This window comes from Ambystoma mexicanum, chromosome 4p, assembly GCF_040938575.1.
Source record: "Ambystoma mexicanum isolate Mex_15411 chromosome 4p, UKY_AmexF1_1, whole genome shotgun sequence".
Classification (NCBI taxonomy): Eukaryota; Metazoa; Chordata; class Amphibia; order Caudata; family Ambystomatidae; genus Ambystoma; species Ambystoma mexicanum.
This window is the reverse complement of record NC_090927.1, coordinates 471875583-471903070: the sequence shown is the minus strand read 5'-3', so window position 1 is coordinate 471903070 and position 27488 is coordinate 471875583. Positions and strand designations below refer to the sequence as shown.

General features: G+C 50.1%; 1 protein-coding gene across 3 annotated transcripts in view; it reads left to right on the top strand.

The window, feature by feature from the left end:
- Positions 1 to 27488, top strand: part of ASAP2 (ArfGAP with SH3 domain, ankyrin repeat and PH domain 2) — a 2176645-nt gene that overhangs the window by 1061891 nt on the left and 1087266 nt on the right. For all 3 annotated transcript variants that reach the window (XM_069606005.1, XM_069606004.1, XM_069606003.1), the window contains exons 12-13: positions 9955 to 10042; positions 10189 to 10237. In XM_069606005.1, the coding sequence (XP_069462106.1) occupies positions 9955 to 10042; positions 10189 to 10237 (137 nt within the window). The remainder of the gene's footprint in view (positions 1 to 9954; positions 10043 to 10188; positions 10238 to 27488) is intronic.

The window sequence follows — 27488 nt, the reverse complement described above, 5'->3', positions numbered from 1 at the left end:
CCTGTCGTGATCTTGTCTCTCGTAGCCATGTCATTGAGAATCGGGTCATATAGGGACCATTTGCGTGGGTTAATGAGATTGGGGTCCTGAACCCGGAGTTCCAGGAACACTGGAGCATGGTCGGACATGGCTCTCGTGCCGATGGAGACCTCTTTGACTGAGGGGAAGGTGTGCGGGGAGATCAGGAATAAGTCGATCCTTGAGAAAGTGCGGTGTACGAACGAGTAGAAGGAGTAGTCTCTTTCGTCGGGGTGAAACACCCGCCACGAGTCTATTATCTCCAGAGACCTGAACAGCCGGAGGAGGCTGAGTGCTTGGGCAAAATCGCTTGGAGTCGGGGGTGTGACCGGTCTTTAGTGGGGTCGGGAACCCCATTGAAGTCCCCTCCGACAATTGTTTGGCCCTCCACAAAACTAGCGAGAGTCGTGCCCAATGAGTCGTAGAAGAGTGATTGTCCCGTGTTAGGGGCATATACCGAGATGAGGGTGTATAGGTCTCCCAACAGGAGGCATTTGACTGCTGTGTATCGGCCTTCCGGGCATGTTTTTGTTTCCAGGATTTGCGGGTTCAAGTCTTTTCTAAAGAGAATCGCAAGGTGCCCCCCTTTTTGCTTGGGCCGGAGGCAAAAAATTGAAGCGGGAATGATCGAGAACGAAGCCGGATCACGTCCGCCGGCAGCAAGTGGGTCTCTTGGAGCAAAGCTATCGCAGCGTTTTCGTCCTGGAGCTTTAATAAAATTGCCTTTAGTTTGTTAGGGGAGTTCAGTCCGTTAACATTTAGGGAGAGGATTCGCAGAACTTGGTGTTCCAGAGGAGTCCCATTCTCTATCTCTTGAGTTGGGGAGGGAGTTTGTGTCGATGGCTCAGCTGCCATGTTTGTCATGAGATCTTGTAGTACCATCCTGCACTTGAGGTTTTAACCCGGGGCCCCAACGGGGGGCCGCAACTTTAACTGGTGGGTAGACCGACATTGTAGGTACGGGCATACCCTTGGCCAACGGGGCCGGTTGTCCCATTGTGTATCAAGTACTGTGGGTTTCCCAGGAATGAAAGTTGGAAAGTGTCCTTGGAGTGGGTATGAACCGTGGGTATGGTCCGCCGTCTCCGTCCTCGAGGCTCGTCAGACTAGGCGTTAATGTGGCGGATCCGGATTCAGGCCGGGTCAGAGGAGACCAGGGAGAGATGCAGTTGGAACCTGGAGGTGCGGGGGGCGCCAATGTTCATTTCTTTTTGTTGATCCGCTGGGTTGATGACCATGGCGTACTTTTAGGTCTCGAGGAGGAAAGCGGCCGGAGTCCTCAGCTCCCTCCGGGGTTGGTGTGGAGAGTTCCTGGGGCGAAGTTGGATGCATGATCCTCTCCGCATCCTCCAAGTGACTGATCCGGCGTAGGGTGCCTTTATATGTGAATTGTAGAGCCGCTGGAAACAGCCATCTGTAGCGGACTTGCTGCTCCTGAAGGAACAGTGCCAGGGGTCGGAGTGCTCTTCTTTTCTGGAGGGTGAGTGGTGAGAGGTCCTGATATATTTGGAGTGGCGTGCTCTGAAATGTAATTTCCTCCCCTTGGTGGCTGATCGCCGAAATCGCTTCTTTGGTTGTAAAGAAGTGGACCCTCGTAATGACATCTGGGGGGGGGTCAGAGACTGCCCCACGACGCGGGCGAAGTCTGTGGGTGCGATCTAGCAAGAGCTGAGATTTATCCAGGTCTGGGAGGAGGGCCTCAAAGAAGCGTCCCACGTAGTCCGCTAGCTTGTTGTCGGGGACGGAGGTTGGGACCCGCCGAATGTGGAGATTATTGCGACGCGCCCTATTTTCAAGGTCCTCATGTTTAAACTCCAGGATCTCGCATTTCTGGTGCAGGGAGTCAATGGCTCTTCGCATTTCCCCTAGAATGGTGGCGTGGTCACGCGAGTGGTCTTCGATTTCTCCGAGCCTCTGTTCGGCCTCCGTAACCTTTTGGTCTGTCTGTTCGATTTTGGTGGTGAGTTCTGATAGGCATGAGCGGTACTCCGACTTGATGTCCGCCATGAAGGCTATCAGGTCCCCTTTGGTAGCGAGGGCTCCCCCGTCCTCTTGTTGTTTCTTTGGAGTGAGTTTGGGAGGCTCTTGCTTCTTGCTTTTATCTAGCGTAGTGCGCATGGTGGAGATATCTGCGCCCTTGCCAACCTTCGTTTGCCTAGACATGATGATCGTGTTTGGCGGTCTTGGCTGGAAGAGTTGCGGCGGGGCCAAAGCTATGCGCCAGCCGCCCAGGAGAGTTCAAGCATGGGAGTGCGAGTGAGACGTCGGGGTAGCTGTGATTCCGCAGTAGACTGGGTCGCTAGCTGGATGGGTGGGCCGGGGCGCCCCAGGAAGCACTGAGTGGTGCGTGAAGGGAGGGCCCGCGAGGTCGAGCTTCTCTGGGCGGCTCTCGGGGCGGCTCTCGGGGCTTATCTCGTGGCCTCTGTGTTTCCCCTGTCGACCTGGCTGAGTGCAGCCCCCGATGAAGTTCTCACATGTTCTCCGGGCAACCCCGGCATGATCTGGCTGGATCCGTGTTGGCGGGTCCGTCTGCTACTCCTCTTCGGTCCCCCTGAAGCCCGTCACCATCAGGTTCGCAGTATGATGTTGAGTTCCGGCGCGGCCGCCATCTTGGTTTCTCCGAATGGCGACGGGGGAGCGGTTCGGTCGCTTAGTTCTAGGAGAACGCTCCAGCGTTTGGCGGTCATTGTAAGCCAGGTTGTGCCTCATCGGTTCTGATCGCTGTAGATGGCATTGGCGACTTGGATACTCGGTCAGAACCGCTTGAATTTGGCGGCGGACATCGCACGGGCGGCCTCAAGGGAGCGACCACACCGATGGCGCTCCAAGCCACACCCCCTGGTAGGGTTTTCTTAATGGATACCTTACTGTCCATGGTTGTCTGGTTATTGGTACTTCAATAGGTATTGTTCTTCTGATAGGTCCTCGGCAGAGCCCTACTGCGCCTCTCTGCTGGTTTTTTTGCTCATCATACATCACATTTCGGTGTGAATGTTCCTGGTACTTCAAAATGGGCGACTGGAGTGCAGGTTATATTTGGCACCTCCTCTACAAACCCCTAAAATTCCATGTCACTAACGTTCGGTATAACTGAAATGACCCAACATCTGACTTGTTTGGGCTACGGGTCTGGTTTAGTCCTGAATCCTGGTATCTGCCCCCCAGCCCTTGCTCTAGGGATTTAATAACCCTCAACCAGTCAATTTGTCCAACCTTCATCAAGCTCTCTCTCCTCCTAGTGGGCCCATTCCTTCCATTTGCAGAGTCTCAGTCTAGCTCCCATTTTTGTATCTTTCTCATATCAACCGCGATCACTAAAAATCCTTGGGTACCTAACCTTTCACTCTCAGAGAGGACTAATTCAAAAACCAAGCTTGAAATGAAGTGCACTATTGAGCAGTTAACATCCTTTTTGTCAGGGAATTCCACCCTCACAATATCCTTTGTACATATTGCTTTCAATTTCGGAATCTGGACTAGGATCAACAAAACGTTACCTCTATTCAACCATTGGTTCTTTCTCCTGCCAAACGTGTGGGTGAACATAAGTTGCACATCATTGTTTCTAGAGCTCTCTCTCATGCCTTCCCGGATAAGATATCTCTCATGTCATGTATCATTGCGGCTCCCATTTCTCCCAATTCCTAGACCACTCTTCCCTTTTCAGAGTCAGTTGCTCAATTCCCTGGTGCCCATGTCCCTGGACTTTTTTGTTGTCCACCTAAGCAGGTTTATACATATTATTCAGCAACTCGCTTAAGTTTATGCTTTCCATTTGTATTTTGAGTCCACCCACCCAGGGAAGAGACTACTCTTGATTCCTCAGTGCTCAACCCTCTTGACAACACTCTCTACTCTTATTTACATGTTGAACTTCAGACCATCTTCACACCTCGTCCCTCTCCTTAGGGCTTCCCATCAACTGTGTCCTACCTTAATTTTTCTGCTTTTCCACCCTCTCCTTTCCACCACTGCTCGCCCTCTGATCATTTCCGTTGTTATCCTCCTCGCACCTCCTCGTATATTGACAGTTGCCCACTATCCTACCCCTCCTCCCTTACACATTCCGTTTTTTTCAACTTCTTTTGAGCCCCATACCACCCATCCTCTACCTCTTTGGGCCTAGCACCCATTTTGTTCTGGGCATCACGTTTTACAATCATCTGGCTGGTATCAGTGCTTGTTCCTACTCCATCTTGACCAAATGTGTGTAGGTCTTGCATTATTGGGTTTAGTACAACTCAACCTGGACCATGCAGGCCTCACAGATCTAAACCCGTTTGAGTCAATATTGCTACTGTAGCGCTTGCCTACGGAGCACCAATCTTATCACTATCAGCCACTTCGTTGAGGCCCTTAGATTGTACCCTATTAATGCTCTGTTTTGGTATGTTACAGGGTATAGCATCTTCATTCTCTGGTTTTTCTACTGTTAGGCCCAGTATTTACCTTGTGTCTCAGTTCCAGAGATGATTGAGCCCCTGGCATTGAGAGTTCTGCCAGTGGGGGAAGACCATCCTCTTCTCTTTTTCCTAAGCCCTTCTCCTTTCTGTTCCCCTAAAAGGCCCCTAGTGACAATTTTCTAAAAAAGAGCATGTCATTGCATTTTTCATTTTTTACATTTTCGGCCTTTCCGATTTAATTTTATTTATTTATTTGGGCCCGCCCTCCCCTGGGGAGTCTCTTTGATCATTTGACATAACTGCCACCACTGCCTGAAGTACTGAGTTATTCAATGTACAGTGCTTTAGGCCTAGATCATCTTCACTCATTGTCTCGTGCCTCTTTCTTAGTTATTTGTCGGTACCCACCTTCATACTACACGGAATCGGCGGAGGCACCGTTTTTTCAGTAGACGCACAAACGCAAGATTCCTCCCCTTCCTTTTCACTAGTCTCAGGTAGCGGATATTGCAACATGGTTAATTCATTCCCTCTTGCACTAATATTTGCTAACATTATCGGATGTACCTGCACCTCATCCCAAATGTTATCATACAACGTCACAAATGAACTGAGATGTTGGATGAATGCGATGGTCAACTTTCAAGGTGTGATGAAAGTTGCTATTCTCCTCTTGATCACTACACTGTTGTCTCTGCATGGAATTTGCTTCCTCCCTCCTATATTCCAAGAAGTAAATCAGGTCTGAAGGGGTGAGCCTTGCATCGACGGGTCACAAGTCTGATTCACTATAGTGGCTCCCATCCCCTTTGTTGCTTCTCGGCACATAGATTCCATATGTTCAATTAGGCTCAGATTGTGCACCTCATTGAGTCCTGTCCAGCCATGCGGTTGTTTTTATCCCCACCATCTTTTTTACCACTGGCGCAGAGTTGAAAAAGTCTCTTATAGTCTTACCCGCAATCAGGCCTGTGATCTCATGCACCATTGTCTCTGCTCCTCTTTGCTGAGTCTCGCATTGTTCCTTTGTCTCATACACATGTTCACCCGTTGGTGTGAATTCTATCTGCTTGCCCCTCGTGGATTTGTTAGTCACATCTTTTTTACATGAAGCATCCTGGTCTATTATCACCTCTTGAGGGAGTGTTATGCCGTGCAGCTCCACCGTCTAGCTGCGTAATCCTGTACATGCTGCCATCTCAGTTATGAAGTGAAAATGCTAGGATGTTGATTCCCCAAGTAAACAATGCACCCACGTGCGTTCTCCGTACTCAAGCCTATGCAATGCCTTCCTAATTTCTTACGTATGAACTTTCAGACGGAGTATCTGACGCTCTTTTAGACCTTATTTAAATTATGGAGCATTGGAGATTATATCTGCGTTGTAGGCAGTCTTGAAGATTAGCTCAGATATACAAAGTATCTAGTGGCACAATTAACGTAGGCTCCAAGGCAAAGCCCTGCGGTCACCTCCGAACTTGTGTCACAACTGTCCTGTTTGGCTTGCCGAAGTGACTCGGTGCACAACTAAGACCGTTCAGTGGTGGGTTTCTTACCATGTAACTTCTGTGGCCTCTGCTCCCTTGTCTCGCACGGACCACCACAGACTACTTTGCTGCTCTGCATGCCGGGGGTTTGTGTTGTTTTTAACTCCTTGCAATGCGATCAGGGTCCAAAGCCACTCCTCCAGCCAATGGAGAGAAAAAGTACTCCACCACTTAGCCAACCCACTTACCGCTAATTATAGCTTAGACTGATGATGGTTTCCCTAAAAGCAGGCTCGCTGACTCTTTCAGGGAGTTCCTAACTCTCCCTACTCACCACTGGTTAGTGTTCTAAGGGGAAAGAGGTTGTGCCTTACAGTTTCTCTGATAATTACCTGGTTTCACTCACGACCACCTATACTTTGCCCTTTCTATTCTGCCTGCTTCTCCTCCCCTGGCTCCTCTCCACTGCTCTTCTGTCTCCTTGATGTTTCTCTCCTCTCACCCATCTTCAACCTTTGATGTTAACGTCCCCCTCTTTACAACTATGGTGGTTCCTACTCCTCCTCCCACACTATTACTTCTCTTTTTCCTCCCACACTACTCCTCCTGCCCCCACACTACCACTCCTCTCCACACTACTACTCAGTCACCCTCTTTACACCCTATACCAGTCTTTTAACATTCACACCTTCACTACCCTCTTTATACACTCGTCTCACAAACGCACACTCAGACTGCAAAACCACTATCACTCCTAAGCCAACGCCTCACCTGATCCAAAACTCTTCTTCACACACTGTTGCACCCTCCTTGCTCCTGCTGGTCCCTTGGTTGCTATCCACCTCCTTTTATGACCTCCCCCGATACACCCACACCTCCTGTTTCCTGTCCCTTACATCTATATCCCACCCTTGGTGATGGTTGGCCTCTTGTCCGTATCCAAACTCCGTTTTATCCTTTTCCCTCCCCAGGTGTATATGTGTAGAAAAAGGCTTTAAAATGGCTCTTAACCTCGCCCACTTCCTCTGTGTGGGCTTGCCGCTTCAGAGATTTGGAGGTGCTGGAAAAACTGCTTCAGAGTTCGAAATCCGGTTGCCAGTTGTGGGGATCCCTTGGGTAAATTCACAGAACCTTCCTCTTTTGAGTCCATGGTGGTATAGTGGATTATTCTGTTGCAGGATTACCGGCAAGCTTTTACAGTCCTGCTCATTTTGTGACTACACTATGCTACTGCGCAGCTGCTTTTTGCGTCTGCGCAGCTGCTGTTTGTGCCTCTCCTGCCGTAGCAGTGATCAGGTGTCCCCGGTTTTGGGGCTTGGTTTGTGTGGTTGACTCTTAATGGGCATTTGGCTTCTCTTCTCCTTTTGCTTCACTATTTGTGTCTGCTAGGGGAAAAAGCAAACTTACAAATATACACAGTTAGAAGCACGGCTGGGGACTTTATTCTGCACAGATGCATACTGGCAAGGACGGGGAAGGAACCAACAGTTGTCTTGTTGGCTGTGCTTCCCCACCCACCAGTTTCTAGGGATGGATCTGGATCTCTCCAGTACCTCCCATGATAAGGGTTCCCCTTCCCCTGCTGACAAGGTCAAGGACTTGGCTTTTTCACAAGTGTATAGAGGCAGGTGTGATGACACTGTATGTGACATAGTAATAGAGCAATATAGTCGTAGAGCAATGCTCTGTTGGTTAAATTGGCAGAAGAGGAGGCTATTTGGTAATGTGAGACTTCCTAACAAGTAGGCTGGCTCTTCTACGTCAGTAATGGGTGGGGAAAGCCAATTCAATTTCAGGCAGTGCAAAATGAGGCTGACGTTTCCCAACCAATATTGGCCTCCGGTGAAATTGCTTATTGGGAAATGTCATAAATCAGATTATAAGTCAGTTTGTCCCAACAAGAGATGTGAGAGAGGGGACAGAGGGAGATGGAGAACACTGTATCTGCTGGTGCTGTGAGCTGATGGGTTGAACAGTGAGAGACGTGGAGAAAGCCATACAGCCTTGTATCCTTTATTGTGGTGGAAAGGTGGTGGGGTATGTGGATGTGGATTGAGATATGGTGGAATTGAGTAAACTGCTCATCAGACACATGTCAGAAATTCTTTCGTGTGATTACCACTGATCTAACCCGCTCTGCCTCTTTGGGGAGTCCTGGACCATGTTAAGCTTTTGAGGGAGGCAGGTCCTCTCCTTAAAAATTTTAGAGGGACATGTAGTCCACTTACCTCGCATGCACCCTTGACTTGTGTCCTGAATGAGTGGACAGAAACCATTTATACTTTTCTGTGTGAGCTGGAAGGAAGGTTTGACATTCACTTTCCACATAAGCTACCTGGCCACTCGCAAGAGATTTCGATGTGTATAAATAGCAATAACTGTTGGAAATTGCTGTATGCATGTTGTTGGTTGCAACTTAGCAGTTTGCATTTTCGAAGCCTTCCTTACATATGGTCCATGTTTTTTACGAATCTGTTACGTTTTAAATTGTTTGTATTAAATAAGGATGAAATACTTTTTAAAATGAAGAAAAATAAATAAAACACAGGAACACATTACCTTTTTTTTATTTTTAAGTGTGCATTTAAAGTTTGGGGCATGATTTATTAAATAAAACACCTATCCGGCTTTGGCCGGGTTCTCGAACTATTCAGTATTCAGCCAAATATTGAAGTATGCTATTTGGTAGACCCCTAGTTTATATCACCCTATGATATACCTATGTTAAATATTTGCACTGTGGATTCCCTGCCGCTAAACTGGGAAACATAAAAGAATATGAATTTGTGAAAAATACCAACAGTGGAGAAATGCACTTCCAGGGAAGCAAATTGTCTATGATGAATTTTAGAGTAAATAATGAGTTTAAAAGTAGTGTTGTGTCTAGAAACTAGAGCTGTTTGTTTATGCAGCACTAAGAGCTCTCAGGTTCCCCATTCCATGACTGGGAAAGACATTCTCTCTGCTTTTGTTCTTGAAATTCTGTGATTTGTGGTCCAAATTTTCAGCTGAAAAAGGCAAAATTCCAAGTCATTCAACGCAAAGAAAAACACAGGAGTGTATGTCTTTCTCCCTCATGGAATTGGGAAACTACATTGGTGTCTCCTCGTCCTCCTGGGATATTTTAGGAGGAAGTACTCTGCTGCAATTCAAAGGGAAGAAGCGGGTGTTTATAGCACAAGCATATTCAGTATACAGCCCAAAGTGGGACCCCTCCCAGCTGTTGTCTCTGGCCTTGATGAGCTCTTTGGCACAAATGCATGTAGACTCACAGTCTGAGTGACTGCTCGCCACAGGGAGCTTTTTATTTCTAATTTGGACCTCCTAAATGAGGTTGTCCCCTGCTCCAAGGTAGCAGATTCTGCCTCAAAATCTGCATAACATCTTGAGATTTTTCTGTTAATTTACACGAGGACAATTATGTCATGCTTTGCATGATGAGGCCCTCAAGACTCTTGCTAGCAGCGGTCTTCTATTAAGCCTCCAGTTCCAGGTCCCTGGTTTATTTTCCATCATCCTGTCCTGCAAAATTGAAGACTGTTGGGGTTCCTGGCTGATGAATTTTTATTTCCCTACTGCTTGGCATGTCCTCTCCCTATTTATCAGATGTGCTCTATTTGGTACCTCTCTGAGGATTTTTTCCTCTGTCTCCTCGCCTGGTTGTGAGTGTGCGGGAATGCCATTATCTTCATTATCGTCAAATTGGCCCCCTGAAATAAGACAAGCGGAGTGTTTCATCTGCCATACCCAAGACAGTCCATGCCTTACAAGTATGATGCGATTCCCTTTGGCAATATATTGATTTCCCCATTCGTGGTATCATGCACTCTGCATTTGGGGTGAGGGGCGCAGGTAATTTGTGTAGCTCTATAAGTAGGGCATTTTGGGTATTTTGAAAGACTAGGCAAACCGAATATTTCACGTATTATTAATTTACTTTTGTATTCTAATCGTTCTCAACTGAAAAAGTTAATATGGTGTTCGAGGTAGTTAAGACTCTTTTACTGAATGTGATTTATTGTCTTTTTTTTTTTATTTTTTATTAGGCGAAAGGACCTCCTGCAAAACTAAACCTATTAACCTGCCAGGTGAAAACTAATCCGGAAGAGAAAAAAAGCTTTGACCTCATATCACGTAGGTTTGTTGGTAGTTTCCCTTAATAACTTGAGTGATTTAAAGAAATACTTTGAATAGTACTAGAGAAGCACACTAATAGTTCTAGCGTGTGGAATTAGTAGTTGTGCAGCGTGTTAGAAAAACCTATATTCTTTTTATTATAGATGATCGAACATATCACTTTCAAGCAGAGGATGAGCAGGAGTGCCAGATGTAAGTGTTGCTATCTTTTTTTGCTGGCATTGTTGAAACACGTTTTGCTCTGTATGTAGTTTAAACTGTTCCATTTTAATTTACAGTTCTCCAGCATTGGATCTTTCATGGATTCACATGCTTGGAATATTCCCTGTCGTCAGGCTGGGAATCCTCGGTAAGTTATATAGACATTTTCCATAGGAAAACGTCGGATCTACGTCGTTTTGGGCCGTGTACGGCAGCGCCACTAGGACGTAGAGGTATAACTAGCCCCGCCCCTGCGGCTCCCTCAGATTTCAACCGTCTTCCAAAGTAGTGGGATTACCTCGAGTATCTACTATTTTATTTGGTTGTGCGTTCTTCTTCTTCTTCGACTGTTTCTTTCGAAGAATGTCTGGAAAGGCGTTATTTCGTCCGTGTGCTACATGCGGTCTTAAAGTGTATGAAGGAGACGGGCATATGGACTGTATTTACTGTCTTCACCCTCCTCATACGGCAGACACGTGTGAGATCTGTCAGGGCTTCTCACAAAAGACCCTAAAAGACCGCAACAGACGCCTGGTTACTTGGCTCAATGACGGAGCGGGTGCGTACCCGGCATCGTAGGTAGGCTCTACAGCCTCGAGATCTAAGTCTCCTGTGTCCCCTCGTCACTCGGTGGAGCCTCTGGCGAAGAAATCACGATCATCTGAAAAACGCCCCTCGGAGAAACATCCTGCGAGGTCCTCCTCTTCACATAAGGCTTCGTCCTCATCTAAAAAGGAGAGAAAAGACTCATCAAAATCCTCCTCAGGAGACCGTCATAAGTCTACCTCGAGTCGAGAGTCCTTGTCCCACAAGTCGAGTTCAAAAACGGCGGGAACGCCTCAAGGCCCTGCGCCACAGACTTAATCGACGACGTTCCGATCGTCGACGCCTGCTTTGTCTTCGGCAACGGCTCTTCCTATGGCTATTTCGTCAGGTCAAACAGCGCCTATGGAAAAGATGTCATCATCGACGGTGGCCCCGTCGGTGGGATGGCAACCGCAGGTTTTTGATCCAATCCCGCCTGAGGCCTTGCTGCAACCAGAAGCAGCTTTCTCCATCTCGTCGGCGGAGGATGACCGTGGTCCGGTCGCACATCCAACCGATCTGGGACTACAACCAACTGGTTTGGTGTAATTCTTGAGTGGAAGTGCCATTCCAGTTACCTCTTCCTTACTGAATCCCCAGTCAGTTCTGTCCCTGGAGGTGTTGAACACATTACAGAAGCTGTTGGAGCGGTTGGACACACGGTTACCTCAGCTTATTGTCCCGACAGTGTTACAGGCTTCGCCAGTCGTCGACGAGTCAGGCCCGGCTCCTCGCCCTCGATCCAGAATTTCTACCGCTTACCTGGTTGAGGAAGATCGTTCTCGTCCACAGGACGGAGAACTGTCAGAGTCGGAACGTGAAGGGTCGGTTTCAGACATCTCGTTATCCCCTCAAGGGACCCTACATGGGACTCTGAAGCAGAGATGGAAGCTCCAAAGAGTCCGGCGCAGCCGTCACCACCTGATGACGTGGGTGCTTTCCATGCCACGATGGGTAAGGCATGTGTGGAGTTTGGCCTAGTCCCAGAAGAAGAGAAAAAAGATTGTTTTCTTTTCGATCAAATGGGCAAGAGAAGAAAGTCGATATTTTCTATCCCCATTTTAGACCATGTCTAGCAGGAGGGACTGAAAACCATGAGTCATCCTTTTTCGGAACCGGCAGTAAAAGGTAGATTGGAAAAGAAATTCAAGGCTCCGGAATCGACTCCCAAGTGCTTGACGTCTCAACCTTCGCCAGAATCAGTGGTTTCCGCCGCGGCGGCCAGAAAGGCAAGGTCGCAACACAAATGCACCACCCCGCCAGACAACGGAGCCAGGAGACAAGATGCTTTTGGGAAGAAAGTGCTATCGGTTGGAGTGACTACAGTTAAAGCAGCCAACTCTCTGGCTATTATGGCCAGGTATGATAGGGAGATGTGGCATCGGCTGGCTCCTATCTTGGACCATCTGCCGGAAGAACACAGGAAATCTGCCATGCTGCTCGTACGTGAGGGAGAAGAGGCTTCCAATCATTCCATTAACATTGCTGTCGACCTGGCGGAATCAGGCTTTAAGCAAATCAACAATGGCGTAGTGTTATGAAGGCAAGCCTGGCTTAAGTGCACGACGTTCAGACCAGAGGTACAATATAAGGTAATGGATATGCCGTGCGAAGGAGAGCACCTGTTTGGGGAGAAAGTGGATGAGGCCTTGAAGGGCATGAAAGAAGATTCTGACACGGCTCGTTCGCTTGGGGCCCTCCAGAGTGGTAGGAATTTTCGTTCCTTTCGTCCTTTCAGAGGAGCATCAGGTAACTCCCGTTTTGGATCATCTAGAGACCGAGGTTTCAGCAGACCCTCCTACTCTTCCCAAGGCTACAGACGTGCAGCCCAAGCTACTCGTAAAGGCAGAGATTACCAAACCTCCAGACGACGAGGCGCCTACTCCTCGTCAACGAAGGATAAAAGGGCCAAAAGCCAGCAATGACAATTTACAGGACGTCCTGGGGGACAGAGTGTCTCGTCACGTCGACGGGTGGGCGCGCATAACAGACCAATGGGTTTTGGACACGATACATCTGGGCCATTCTTTACAGTTCAAGGGCAAGCCACCACACATTCCACCGGTGTTCTCGACGCAGCCCCACCTTCAAATACTAAGGCAAGAGGTGGCGCTTATGCTGCAGAAAGGGTGTATAGAAGTGGTCCCGGTGGCAGAAAGAGGACAGGGAGTGTACGCCCGTTACTTTGTCGTCAAGAAACCCAATGGAAAATGGCGTCCCATTCTAGATCTACGAGCTCTCAACAAACTGCTCAAGAATCTAAAATTCAAGATGCTTACACTGCAAGAGGTGATACGTTCGATACTGCCGGGAGATTATTTCTCGTCGCTAGACCTTCAGGACGCATACTTCCATATCCCGATGCGTCGACGACACACAAGATTTCTACGGTTAGTCATCGGACGAACCCACTATCAGTTCAAGGTCCTCCCGTTCGGACTGAAATCGTCTCCCAGGACGTTCACGAAATGTCTGGCTCCAGTAGCAGCCTGGTTAAGGAAAGGTCATCATGTGTACCCTTATCTGGACGATTGGCTAGTGAGGGGATTGTCTCCGGAAAGGGCACAGGAAAGTCTGAATGCCACCATGTGCCTCCTACAACGTTTGGGCTTCGCAATAAACTTTGAAAAGTCCTCCTTATCGCCATCAAGGACCTTGGTCTTTCTGGGGGCGGAGTTCCAGATGCAGTCAGGACTGGTAAAGCCATCCGTCGAAAGGGTTCTGAAGCTACAGCAAAAAGCATCGGATTGGAAAGTCGACACCAGAGTGTCAGTGCGAAGGTACATGTCCCTACTGGGGACCATGGTGTCCTGCATACCCTTAATCAACAATTGTCGTCTCTTCATGAGGCCGATTCAGGAATTCTTGGCGGATCGATGGGCACAGAGTCAAGGGCGTTGGTCGGACAAATTGACCATCAACAGCAAACTCCTGCAGGCGCTTCAATGGTGGAGAGTTTCCATAAATCTGACAAAGGGAATGCCCTTGCTGGAACCGGTGTTTCAGATGACAGTGGTGACGGATGCTTCTCTAACTGGATGGGGAGCTCATCTGGATTCCCTACAGGTTCAGGGTCGTTGGTCATCGGAGGAATCCGCCCTTCATATCAATGTGGCGGAGTTGAGGGCGGTGCGTTGGGCCCTGAAATCCTTTCTTCCACGGCTAAAAGGATCAGTTGTACGGATTATGACAGACAACACAACAACAATGTTTTATCTAAGGAAACCGGGAGGAACTCGCTCCAGAACTCTGTCGACCGAAGCCCAGGAGATCTGGCTTTGGGCCCTTCAGCAGAAGATATATCTATTGGTGTTCCACTTGCCAGGAGTCAAAAACATGCAAGCAGACTCTCTCAGCAGGGAGATGAATCGACTACACGAATGGGAACTGAACGACCAACAACTACACCGTGTCTTCGAGAAATGGGGTCGTCCGGCCCTCGATCTCTTTGCGACGAGAGACAACAGGAAATGCCCACAATAGACGAGCAGGTGGCCACAGCAAGGCTCACTAGGGGAAGCGTTCTCTTTCCCGTGGACGGACAAGTTTCTGTATGCCTTTCCCCCGTTTCCGCTCATACGTCGGACGCTGCAATGGATCCACAGATATCCATGTCGGGTGATCCTGGTGGCCCCGTACTGGGCCAGACAAGTGTGGTTCTCCGATATACTCCCATCTTTCAGCGGCAGAACCAATGAGGTTCCAGAAAATCCCGAACCTTCTGTCTCAAGAGAAAGGGGTTGTTTGGCATCACGACCCGGGCAGCCTCAGTCTGACAGCCTGGCTCCTGATTTCTCCGAGTTTGGTACGTTAGACATTCCAGCGGACTGTCGTCGCATTTTGCAAGCGGCGAGGGCGCCGTCCACGAACGTTTCATATTCATACAAATGGAAGAGATTCTGCATATGGTGCGCAGGTCAACCAGGTTTGGTCCCGCTTAATATCACACCGGAACAGCTTCTACCATACTTGCTACTCCTAGCTCAAAAAAGCTTGTCTGTTTCATCCATAAAAGTGCATCTGGCTGCCATTTCGAGATTTACTCGGAAGACATATTCAACTCCGTTATTTAGTGAGCTGCTGATTAAACATTTCCTTAAAGGATTGTTCCGAACCTTTGCTCCCACGAAAAAGTTTCCTCCAATCTGGAGTCTTAACCTGGTTCTGGCAGCGCTGATGAAGGCCCCTTTTGAGCCAATGTCATCGTCCTAATTGAAATTTTTGTCATGGAAATTGGCTTTTCTGGTGGCTATTACTTCGGCTCGACGACTGTCAGAAATACAAGCTTTAGTGATCGATCCACCGTACTAGAGGTTTTTCAATAATAATGTGTTGGCTACAAATCCTCATTTCATTCCTAAAGTGCCTACCATATTCCATAAGCACTCTTCTATAGTGCTGCCGACGTTTTTTCCAACACCTTCGTCGGTTGCGGAGAAGACTCTCCATACATTGGATGTGAGAAGAGCTTTAAAATTTTACCTCCATCGCACTCAAAGCTTCAGAGACACGAGACAACTATTTGTGGCTTATGGCCCTTTGGCTAAAGGTAAACCGATCTCAAAACAAGGACTAGCCCGATGGGTGTCGTCTGCTATTTCCTTTTGTCACTCAAAAGCCGGAAAACCGCTGGAGAATTGTCCAAGGGCCCATTCGACGAAATCCACTTCTTCGTAGACGGCTTTGTGGTCCGGAATTCCGCTGGGAGATATGTCAGGCGGCTTCCTGGTCGGTACCACACACGTTTACCCGGCATTATTGCCTCGAACAGCAAAATGATGAGGATACACAGATGGGTCGTGCAGTCCTACGGCACCTGTTTCAATAAGGTAAGCCCCAATTAAGGGGCACATCCTTCGGCTAATGTACTTTTAAGTGTGGTGTTTTCACTGTTAACGTACTATAATGTGATGTTTTGCCATGATAAATATGCATTATGGTTATTGTGATATTGGTTTGCATACACACATCCAACGTTGGGGGATTCTGCTGTACAATCTATTCTAACCATGTGAATCCATGAAAGATCCAATGCTGGGGAAGGGAATAGTTTCTTACCTGTAACTCCATTTCTCCAGCATTGGTATCTTTCATGGATTCACATGCGCCCGCCAGCCTCCCCTATGCATGCAAACCAGAGATCCCCCCCATACTGCTTTGGGGGCCGAAATCTGAGGGAGCCGCGGGGGCGGGCTATTTATACCTCTAAGTCTTAGTGGCGCTGCCGTATGCGGCCCAAAACGACGGAGATAGGACACAAAAGTGTTGGAAGTTTTCCTAAAGAAAATGTCTATATAACTTACTGAGGATTCCCAGCCTGACGGGGAATATTCTAAGCATGTGAATCCATGAAAGATACCAATGCTGGAGAAATGGAGTTACAGGTAAGAAACTATTCCCTTACATGCTTGTGCGCAGATATACAGTAAAGCCTACCAAGCTAGTATCCAATCAAAGAATGGATATCTCACACAGATGTTGGCCCCTAGCTCTGTTAGTGTCCCGAATTTGCATTTCCAAACATGACCTGCTTTTCCCTGGCCAAGCCCAACAATCGTCTACTGAATGACAACTAAAAGTTGCCGTATGGATAGCAAGGAGTAATTGTTTTCAGTTCACTTTATGTTCACCTAACGTGTGGGGAAATTGATACTCGTTGGATACTAAAGAACCACTGTCCAGCGACTAATTTCAAGTTTTTGGATCTCAGTAACCCAGAAAACCCCTTACACACATTGGGACCTTAGGAGCTTGGTCCCTCTGATATCCACCTTACAGGCGGCAGGTAACGTAAAGAAGATCGGAACGGACACACTAGCGCAAGACCCACAGTCCTAACAAACTCTCAAACCACTTTAACTATTACAAATCGTCAGACACCATACTCTTATATCCCGTCCCCTTTCCTCCATACTTCGTCTGTCCTATGGAGACGGGACTGGAACACTTTTTCACAGCACAAAGTACATATCCCCTTTAAGAAATGTAGGTTGCACGTTAGGCTGCACAGCTTGGCTGTACCAGTCAGTCCTTTTTTCCGCATAGAAGGAACTGGACGCTTTCACGGTACGCACAGTTTTTTCACTCGTAATGTTTTTCAATTTATCATTCATCTTCCGGCAACACCAGTCCAGCATTGATGATGGGCATTACCATGCTTTCCCCTGCGCTTCTTGATGCAGTCACTTTGCGGCAGCGGGCACTCACACACATTGCCTGAAGGGCAACCATCAGTGTCTGTCCTGTTCCTCCTGCATCGTTCTTTCTCCCCGGATGTTTTGTCGTAGACTTGTGAGGTGGAGAGGGGTGATCCGCGCGTCATCGCCCAGCCACATTAAGGAGTTAATGTTTTCTCAGTCATCGAAGTTGGGGACTCCGCGAATGCGGGAGGGACCCAAGTCCTGTGGCAGTTATCCATCGCCCTACCGGCTCTGAGGACGTCCCAGGTTCTACCAGTGCAATCCCTGAGGTTCTTTCGGGACTGTGACCAGAGCGGTCACCAAGGCCAACCAGGCTTCTACAGGTGGTGAAACAGAGGGCCCTTGGAGTCTATTAGCGGGTCTTCTGGACCTACGGTGATGCCTAAGCGTCATAAGCCTACTGGTCCCCAGGGGCAGAAGGCAGATGGTATTAGTCCTTCAAGAGGTGGTTCCTATGAGGGCTTAGTTACCAGGGTATGCCCTGAGGGCCTACAAGGACCTCAGAGAAAGAAGAACTCTGCATGGAGCTCAGCTCCCTGCATCTCTACGTTACCTCAAATTAGTTTCCACAAATATTATGGCCTGTGGGGCACTTTCACAACCTTCTAGTGTTGTGACGCAGTAAAAGGAGCAACAGTCGTCCCTCAAGATGCCATCTAAGGAGCACAGAAAACACAATCCTCCTTTAGCCTCGGTGTACTGAGCAGCAGAGGAAATTTCTGCGGTATCTTCACCAGAATCTATTCATGTGGTGATATTGTTGCCTCACCAAATTCTGCTCCCTCCCAAAGTAAATTACAGCACATTTGTAAAGATCAATGGTCCCCCATGACAACTTGGTCGACTACGTACCCGGTGCCATTGTCTTCCCTCGGGTTCGGGGCTCTGCCTCCAGACAGACATTCGACTTGATCCCCGGCTCCTGCCTTAACAGCCACCTGGACACCAATAGCCTCCACACCTTCCACCTCTTCTGAGGGTAGATTCTTCAAAAAGTTCCAAAGAAGCATGCACTCAGACCCTATGAAGGCTTATTTTCAAAATGTAATAAAATAAGTCATTCCTCAACCTACTCCAACTCCCTGATTCCACCTGCTCCTGTGAAGCCAATTGCGCCAACACATCCAGCAGGATGGCGCTCTTCCAGCAACAGAGTTTGTCATTCAGATTTCAGAATTGTACAAAACGGCTTTTACTAGCCCGGGCATTGCTCAGGGCTCCATCCCACTATCAACAGATTCTGCTGATGCACACTTGTTGACACCGGCAACAATGACAAGGAGAGGGAGGAAGAGATCTCCTTGTCTGCAAGGGCTTTTAATAACAGGGTGGCCGTGGTCCAGGACTTCTAGGTTTTCACCCTTCCTGAATGATTGGACGGGTTCTAGATGTTTTATCAGGTATTCTGTCAATTAACAAAACTGTCAAAATGTGATTTCCCTTACAAAATGATGTGCTGGCTGAGGCCAAGAATCTTTGTGAAAACCTGCATTCTGTGCCCTCAGTTAGCCTAAAAATAGAGGCTAGATACAGAAAGCTTTATTCAGAGACTCCAAGCCTGTCAGCCGTTCCACAACCTCGGTCTTCAGGTGGTGGTGTTGGCTACAATTTTTGCAAACACCCCATAAACTACGTCTTTTGGTATGCAAAGTTCTAATCCTCTCTCTAGAGAAGATAAGTTGCAGCAAAAAGATTTACGCTAATGCATCCCTTCATTTAAGACCGGCAGATTCTGACGCACTCATGCCAACCGCTAACCATCAGTTAAGGTTAGAAATTGCTGATTTTCAACAATACCTTCCTCGAGAGGATGGTTGCTTTCAAGTTGGTTTGCAGAGGCCAACTTAATTGCTGAAGATTTGCATGAATCTTCAGCTCCCCACATTGATACAGCTACCAGAACTATCCGCATAGGATTAGATTTGAGGCGTACAGCGTGGCGGGAGCAACACACTCACAAGGACGTGCAGGACAAAATCTTAGACCTTCCCTTCGAGGGTAATGGCAAACTCCATTCATCCATGGATGACGAGCTGAATAAGAAAAGAATGTCTAGCCTAACTGCAGAATTGCTTACAGTGTCCACTTAAGGTCCTCAGAAACCTTTTCAAGAATCCAGACCGGGCTGATCCGATTTCAAGGGCAAAAGCTTTGGTGGATTTCGTGGCTACCACGAAAGAAAGGGAAGACAGCCCGATAGATCAGCGAACAAAACCGCAGCGAACTGCAAATGGGGCTTTTTCTCCCTCAACCAGTGCATTGAGAGGCCGCCAAAAAACAATGAGATATCCAGACAATTCCACTCCTCCAGTTATGAGGCTGACTCTCTGAATTCCTTCAGAACTGGCGTACCATTTCATATGATTCAAGTACCTGATCAGTAGTCTCCAGGGGGTGTACCGGTTACCCACCACCCCTTCCTCTCTCTGCCCCTCCTCTCATTCAGCTTGGTTCGGCCTCTCAAGATATTTCCAACCTTCTGGACATCAAAGCAATAGACTAAGTCCCTCCGCTCAAGAGAGATTGAGACATTTACTCGCGCCTCTTCACTGATACCAAGAAAAACCAGGCTGGGCCTGCAAGCGGTTTTGTATTTGTCCTTCCTAAATCTTTCCCTCCCATTAGAGAAATTCAAGATGGATACGCCAGTTCATATTCGCAATGGACTACACCAGGGAGACTGGCTGTGCGCAGTGGATCTGAAGGACGCTCCTCTCCATGTTCCAATATATTTTGCACTCAAGACGTTTCTGAGGTTTTCTCTCAGCCGACATCATTGACAATCCCAAGTTCTTCCATTCGGGCTCAGCGCATTCCCCAGAATTTTTACAAAGCTTATGAACCCCTCCTAGCAGCTCTCCTCCGAGCACAGGGGATTCACATATTCCCCTATTTGGATGACTGGCTAGTTCAAACAGAATCATACCAACAAGCGTCGGCAGCTCTACAGCTATTGCTAGATTTGCTTTTCAGACTGGGTCTGTCAGTCAATCACGAAAATTCTTGCCTACATCCGATTCAGGTGGCACCCCAGTGTGGGCAGAGTTTTTCTCACACAGCAGAGAATTCCAGATCGAAAGAATTCTATTGCTCATTTTCTCAGTCACATTACCACCTCTGTGTGGCGGCATCCATCTTGCTTCTCCCATTGGCTCGTCTCAAAATGAGGAAAATCCAGTTTCATCTAGCCGGAGTCATGGGATCAAGAGAGGGACCCACAATCAAAAAAGATCCACATACCCCCTCCGAATTGAGGCAGAACCTTCTATGGTGGAAGGACGACATGAACCTACAACAAGGGGTTTTATTTCAGGATGCTCCTCATGTGTGTAGCATAACATTGGATTTGTCACTAACCGATTGGGGAGCTTCATTGGGACAAGACTCCTGCTCTGTGGTTTGCTACAGAGCCAATACCATATCAATGTGCTAGCAGTTTTCAAAACACTAAAGTCTTTCTTCTCCAGCATGGGGTCTGGCATGGATTCACATGCTCATGAATATTCCCGTCAGGCTGGGAATCCTCGGTAAAGAAAGAATCAGTATCAGTTTCGTTTCTGATCTGTCTTTCGTAGTAGTAACCAATCACTGATCTCTGCGTCATACTGACCACAGCCAATGACTGTCCTCTACCTAAGCCCCGCCTCTGGCAGCCATCTTTGGATTTTTACCGCACGTTCAAGTGTTGGGATCCTCGTGCTATTGCTCTCGAGCGTTAGTGCTATTTTTCACGTTTTTTCTCAAAAAATTTCTCTTTTTTCGGTCAAAAGAGCCTAAAGCTCCACCGTTTCTTCATCCGATCAACGGGGACCCGTGTCGGATTCGTCTATGCCCCTCAAGGGTGAAGATTTCGTCGAGCCACACTTTTGGAGGACTCCAGAAGTTTCTCAGTCCCATCTCGAACATGGCCCAGGAGAAGGGAAGCTCTACGCCCGGAAAGCTGTTCAGGGTCTGCCCTGGATGCCATCTTCAGAATGTCTTCAAGGAGGACGAACACTCCCTTTGCCTTTACTGCCTACATGAGGACAAGACGCACGTGGAGAAGGACTGTGCGTTTTGCGGCAATATGTCGGAGCGGAACATGAAGGACCGCCATCAACGTCTCGCCAACTGGCTGGAAGGAAAGAGCCCGTCAGGCGAGAAGAAGAAGTAGTCCTTTGAGGGCGCCCCGGCGGCGGGGGGTCCAACAGAAGTCCAAGCACCGCGAGTCCGCTGGCACCGGGAGCGCCGAACGGTCGGGCTCTACGGGCGCCAGGCAGGGCGCATCCTCCCCGGTGCCATCAACCACGAGCCAACGCTCTGGCTCGGGTAAGAGGAAGGCCGAGCACCCGGCGAAGCTCCTGGAGAGACCCCGGTCGTGCCCTAAGGCCCCATCGGAGGGGGAGCGAGGTGGTGACCCTCCCCCCAAGGCGGTGAGCGCACCTAAGGTGGTGAAAGCCTTGATCCATCAGGCCAAGGCCTCTATCGAGACAGTCGCGGCGGCCTTGGCTCAGCCTGTGGAGGCTACACCAGTGGTGGCGACCCCGGGGCCCAGAATCTCCCTGCCACCTCGGAGGGAGTCCTCTTTCGTGCCCATCGACAGGACCCAGTGAGATCTCCGACGGAGAAGAAAAAGGGGGGGCAGGAGGTCGTTGTGGACTCTGCCTCAGCCTCTGAGGAGGAGCTGATCGAAGTCTTAGGCCACGGCTCTGGCGTGGAAGAAGGCCATCCTGTCGGGGGGGGGGGGGGGACCCCGACGTGGAAGACGACGAGGGCGTCGAGGATGCCGACGGGGCTCCTGATCGCCCGTCGGATCTCCCTCAACCAGTGCTGCAAGACAACTCGGCGGCCATTTTGTTGGCTATACAGTCCTTGTGCTCGGAGATAAGGACGAGACTGCCGTTACCACCAACGGAGGAACTGCTCCCGACGGGGTACCCAGAGCCAGGCCCTTCTGGGAGCCCTCCCCTTAAGAGAAGAAGGATTCACCCTCCACCTCCTTTTCAGCCATCGCGACCTGTTCAGCCCTCCTCCCCGTCCACGACACGTGGGGATGATACGGGGACTGACACGGCCGCGACGGGTACCGACGACGAGGTTTACGACGAGGATCTCCCGTCGTCACCTCCCACCCGGGCTTCCCCGCCCGACGAGATTGGATCGTTTCACTCCATGATCGCCAGGGCATCCGAGCTTTTCCAGCTCTGCCCGGAAGAGAAGAAGGAAGGTTTCCTTTATCAACGGCGCGAGACCAAGAGGAAGACTGTCCTCGCTGTACCTCTACTAGACGATATTTGGGATGAGGGCCTCGCCCTCCTCAAGAACCCATCCACGACGCCGGCTAGAAGGGATCAGTACGAGAAGAAGTACCGGGTCCCGGACGCGGCCCCCTTGTGCCTTCGGGCACAGCCGACCCCGGACTCGGTCGTCTCCGCGGCGGCCAGGAAGAAAGCAGGGGGGGCACGGCCTCTACATCAACCTCCCCGCCGGACGGCGAGGGAAAGAAATTAGACACGATGGGACGCAGAGTCATCTCGTCGGCAGAGACGACGATTAAGGCGGCCAACGCCTTGGCTATCGTAGACCGCTACGACAGGGAGTTGTGGTACAAACTGGCCCCCCTGCTGGACTTCCTACCAGACGACAAGAGGGCGGAAAGCCCTAGAGATCTTGCAGGAAGGAGAGGTGGCTTCGGACCACGCCATTACGATTGCGACAGACATCGCTGACACTGGATTTCGCCAGTTGGGCAACGGCGTGTGCCTTAGGCGGCGTGGATGGCTCAAGGCTACTGACTTCCGTCAGGACGTGCAGACCAGAGTCTTGGACATGCCATTCGACGGAAACAACCTGTTTGGGAAAACAGTGGACGATTCCCTTCAAGCCATCAAGGCGGACACGGAGACGGCCCGGGCTCTTGGGGTTCTCCAGCAACGGCGGCCGCCCTTTCTGAGCGGCGGAGGCAAACAGGGTGCCTCCAAAGGTTCCAGCAGCGGATTTTCCACCTACCGTCAAGCGGCCCGTTCGTCGTCACAGGAAGCTTACAGGGGACAAGGCAAGTCAGGCGGACTCCGCCGTCGTCGCCAAGGAGGACAAGGCGGCAAAGCCTCGTCGAAGCAGGACTGAACACGCCGTGGGGTCGGGCCCCCACCGAAGCACCTCGGTGGGAGGCCGGCTGACGAGCTTAGTCAGCGTGTGGGAGTCCATCTCCACCGACCGTTGGGTGCTGGACGCCCTAGCTCAGGGTCACGCGCTCGAGTTTCTAAAGAGGTGCCCGCGCGTCCCCCCTGTGGCCAGGAAAGAACATCACGTCCCTCAACTTCTCTTGGAGGTAAAGGCGATGCTCAAGAAGGGCGCCATCAAGCTCGTCCCAAAGAGGCTTCGGGGCTCCGGAGTTTACTCAAGATAATTCCTCGTGAAGAAGAAGACGGGAGGATGGCGTCCCATCCTGGACCTACGACGACTGAACAAATTCATCAAGGCACAGAAGTTCCGGATGGTCACCCTCCAGCACGTCCTGGGTCAGCTGGAGGAGGGCGATTTCCTGTCGTCTTTGGATTTGGAGGATGCCTACTTCCATATTCCCATCCTAAAGGGACACCGAAAGTTTCTCAGGTTCGTGGTCCAAGGACGCCACTACCAGTTCAGAGCCCTTCCCTTCGGATTGAGGTCGGCACCCAGGGTGTTCACCAAGTGCCTCGCACCGGTGGCAGCGCAGCTGCGCCGAGAGGGGATCCACGTCTACCCCTACCTGGACGACTGGCTCATCCGAGCAAAGACGAAGGAGCTCGCCGTGGAGCACACGGCAAGGACCGTCCAACTACTCAGGGACCTGGGATTCTCCATAAACTACGCCAAGTCCCACCTGGTGCCCGCGCAAGACGCACTGTTTCTGGGAGCGAAGCTCGACACAGTGTCGCTTCTGGCCTCTCCGTCGGAGGAAAGGACGAGGGCCATCTTGGGCAAGGTGCAGCGGATGCTGGTTGCGGACGCGGCCAGGGTGAGGTCCATCAAGTCCCTCCTCGGAATGATGTCTTCTTGCATTTATCTCATCCGCCTGTGCAGGCTCCGGATGCGCCTGTTGCAGGAGTTCCTGGACGCGCGCTGGATCCAGACGACTGGCAGCTTCGAGGAGAGGATCACACTCGACGAGAGTTTCCGACGAGCGATCCGGTGGTGGGGCACCCACGTGCATCTGACGGCGGGCATGGACTTCCAGACCCCCGGCCACCAGGAGACAGTGATCACAGATGCCTCCCTGGAAGGATGGGGAGCGCACACTGAAAATCTGCACGCGAGAGGCCTTTGGCTTCTGACGGAGAAGTCCCTCCATATCAACGTCCTGGAGCTCCGTGCAGTGTTTTGGGCCCTCAGGTCTTTTCTTCCGTCCCTCAAGGGCAAGGTGGTGAGGATCTTCACCGACAACACCACCACCATGTTCTACATCAGGAAGCAGGGCGGTACCAGATCCCTAGCCCTCTCCAAGGAGGCGCAGGATCTGTGGCATTGGGCCGTCGCCCAAGGGATGTTTCTGGTGCCGTTTCATCTGGCAGGGATAAAAAACACCATCGCCGACTCGCTCAGTAGAGAGCTGCGCTCGTGCCACGAGTGGGAACCACGACATGATCTAGTGGACCGCCTCTTCTGACGGTGGGGCACACCCCAGATCGATCTGTTCGCGACGGTGACGAACTCCAAGTGCCGGAGGTTCGCCAGCAGGTTTCCCCAGCCGAGGAGTATGGGCGATGCTTTATCGTTCCCCTGGGAGGGCCTGTTTCTATACGCGTTCCCTCCATTGCCATTGCTGATCCTGCTCATCAACCAGCTCAAGAGGTCACGGTGCAGGATGATCCTCGTCACACCTGCGTGGCCGAGGCAGATATGGTTCCCGGACCTTCTGGACTTGTCAGCGTCCCCGTCAATCAAGCTGCCAGTGGACGCGGATCTTCTCTCCAGGGAAGGAGGCGCCATCCTCCATCACGACCCAAAGTCGCTGAACTTGCAGGCCTGGCTCCTGCAGCGTTAGAGATGGAGGATACGACATACCGGCCGACTGTAGAGAGGTTCTTGCAAAGGCCAGGGCGTCCTCAACTCTTAAATGCTATGGACACAAATGGAAGAGGTTCTCTGTCTGGTGCCACGCACAGAAGATTAACCCTCTACGGATTACGGCTCCCCAGGTACTGCCGTACCTTCTGACGCTGGCCAAGGCTGGACTGGCGCACGCGTCCATCAACATTCATCTTGCTGCGATCTCCCGATACACCAGAACCACGGGGCGGACGTCTTTGTGGTCTCATCATCTGGTGAAAGAATTCATGAAGGGACTGTTCAGATCGTTCCCGCCGGTGAAGGCTCCGGCCCCGGCGTGGGAGCTCAATGTGGTGCTGACCAAGCTCATGGGACCTCCGTTCGAGCCTCTGCACTCGGCTCCATTGAAGTTCTTGTTGTGGAAAACAGCGTTTCTTGTGGCCATCACCTCCGCACGAAGAGTGGGAGAGATCCAGGCCCTTTCCTGCAAGCCCCCGTACTTGACTTTTCACGACACGAGGGTAGTGCTCAGGACGCACCCCTCCTTCATGCCCAAGGTGCCGTCGGACTTCCACCTCAACGAACCCTTGGTGTTGCCTGTTTTCTTCCCGTCGCCTTTGTCGCCGGCCGAAAGGACTTTGCACTCGCTGGATGTGGCTAGAGCGCTGAAGTTTTACGTGGACCGCACAAAGTGTTTTCGGAAGAAGTCACAACTTTTTGTGAACTTTGGACCTGTCAATCAGGGGAAGGCTCTCTCAAAAGCCTCCATTTCCAGATGGCTCTCCGGCTGTATCATGTACTGTCGTCGGTTGGCAAACCGACCGCTGCCTGGCCGTTGGAGAGCCCATTCCACCAGAGCGATCGCAGCTACCACGGTGTTCCTATCTGATGTGCCCTTGCTGGACCTCTGCAGGGCTGCTACGTGGAGGCCGACGCACACCTTCACGAAATTCTACTGCGTCGATAGGGATTCCAGGGAGGAGTCCAGGGTCGGCCAAGCAGTGCTGCGCAATCTGTTCGCCTAAGGTGAGCCTAGTGAGGAGGTAAGGATGTAATGCTTAATGTTGGGCCTTTGCCACCTTCCGTGGTTGTGCATGTGTGTACTGCTATGTATTCTTAATTCATGAGCATGTGAATCCATGCCAGACCCCATGCTGGAGAAGGAACAAGTTACTTACCTGTAACTGTTGTTCTCCAGCATGGATTCACATGCGAACCCTCCCGCCTACCCCCCTGCGGCTCTTCACTTGGTCATACTGCCACTTCACGTGCTACCAAATCTGAAGATGGCTGCCAGAGGCGGGGCTTAGGTAGAGGGCAGTCATTGGCTGTGGTCAGTATGACGCAGAGATCAGTGATTGGTTACTACTACGAAAGACAGATCAGAAACGAAACTGATACTGATTTTTTCTTTACCGAGGATTCCCAGCCTGACGACGGGGAATATTCATGAGCATGTGAATCCATGCCAGAACCCCATGCTGGAGAACAACAGTTACAGGTAAGTAACTTGTTCCCTACCCCTCATTCAGAATTCAAGGGTTCTTCTAAAGTCCGACAGCATGACGACCTCTCTGCCGTACAGACATTCAAATGTAGGAGTGGGCAGTACAGCACCAGATTTCTCTTCATGCCATTAATTTAGCGGTAGTCGCAAGCCATCTTTCTCACTGCAATCATGAATGGGAGTTGAGGGAATCGGTTCTGCATGTGATTCTCATAGCCTGGGGTTCTCCTAGGGTGGATCTTTTCACAACATTACAAGTGTCCGCAATTTACATCTCTTCTGGGACAGGATCTGTAGTCTTTTGGGGACGCACTACAGATTCCTTGGGACGGAGAAGCGTGTTTTGCATTTCCCCCATTACCTCCGAGGGTGCTGTCGAAATTCAAAAGTGTGACCAGCTCTGCTCTAATTTTGATAGCTCCCAACTGGCCTACCAGGATTTGGTACTTCTCCTCAGCGCTCAAGGTCCATGGATTTTACCTATATCTCCAGGCTCAGCAGAGGGGAACAAGTGTTTCATCCCTCCCCAACATCTCGGAAATTAGCTGCCTAGTACTCTAGCAGTTACTCTTTGCTGGATTAAGCATTTCAGATCACAATCTTATCATGCAGGTTGCGAGAAAGCAATCTACGATGTCACAATATAAGAGTAGGTGAACTTCTGTTCTGTTTCTTGGATGTTGAAGCATTCACTTAACCCTCTTCATCGGATAACATCATCTTTTCTGTCTCATCTAGCTTCAACCAGCATTAATATACACTCTTGTTGCACATACCAATCTGCTATAGGAGCTCATGTCAGCTCTCCAGAACTCCATATATCCACCTCAAACCCTGTTATAAAGACTCTTTGAGGGCTTACACATCAGTGGTTTAGCATCACTCTGTATGGAACCTCAATGCTGTTTTGGCAACGATTTCACATAAGACATTCAAGCCC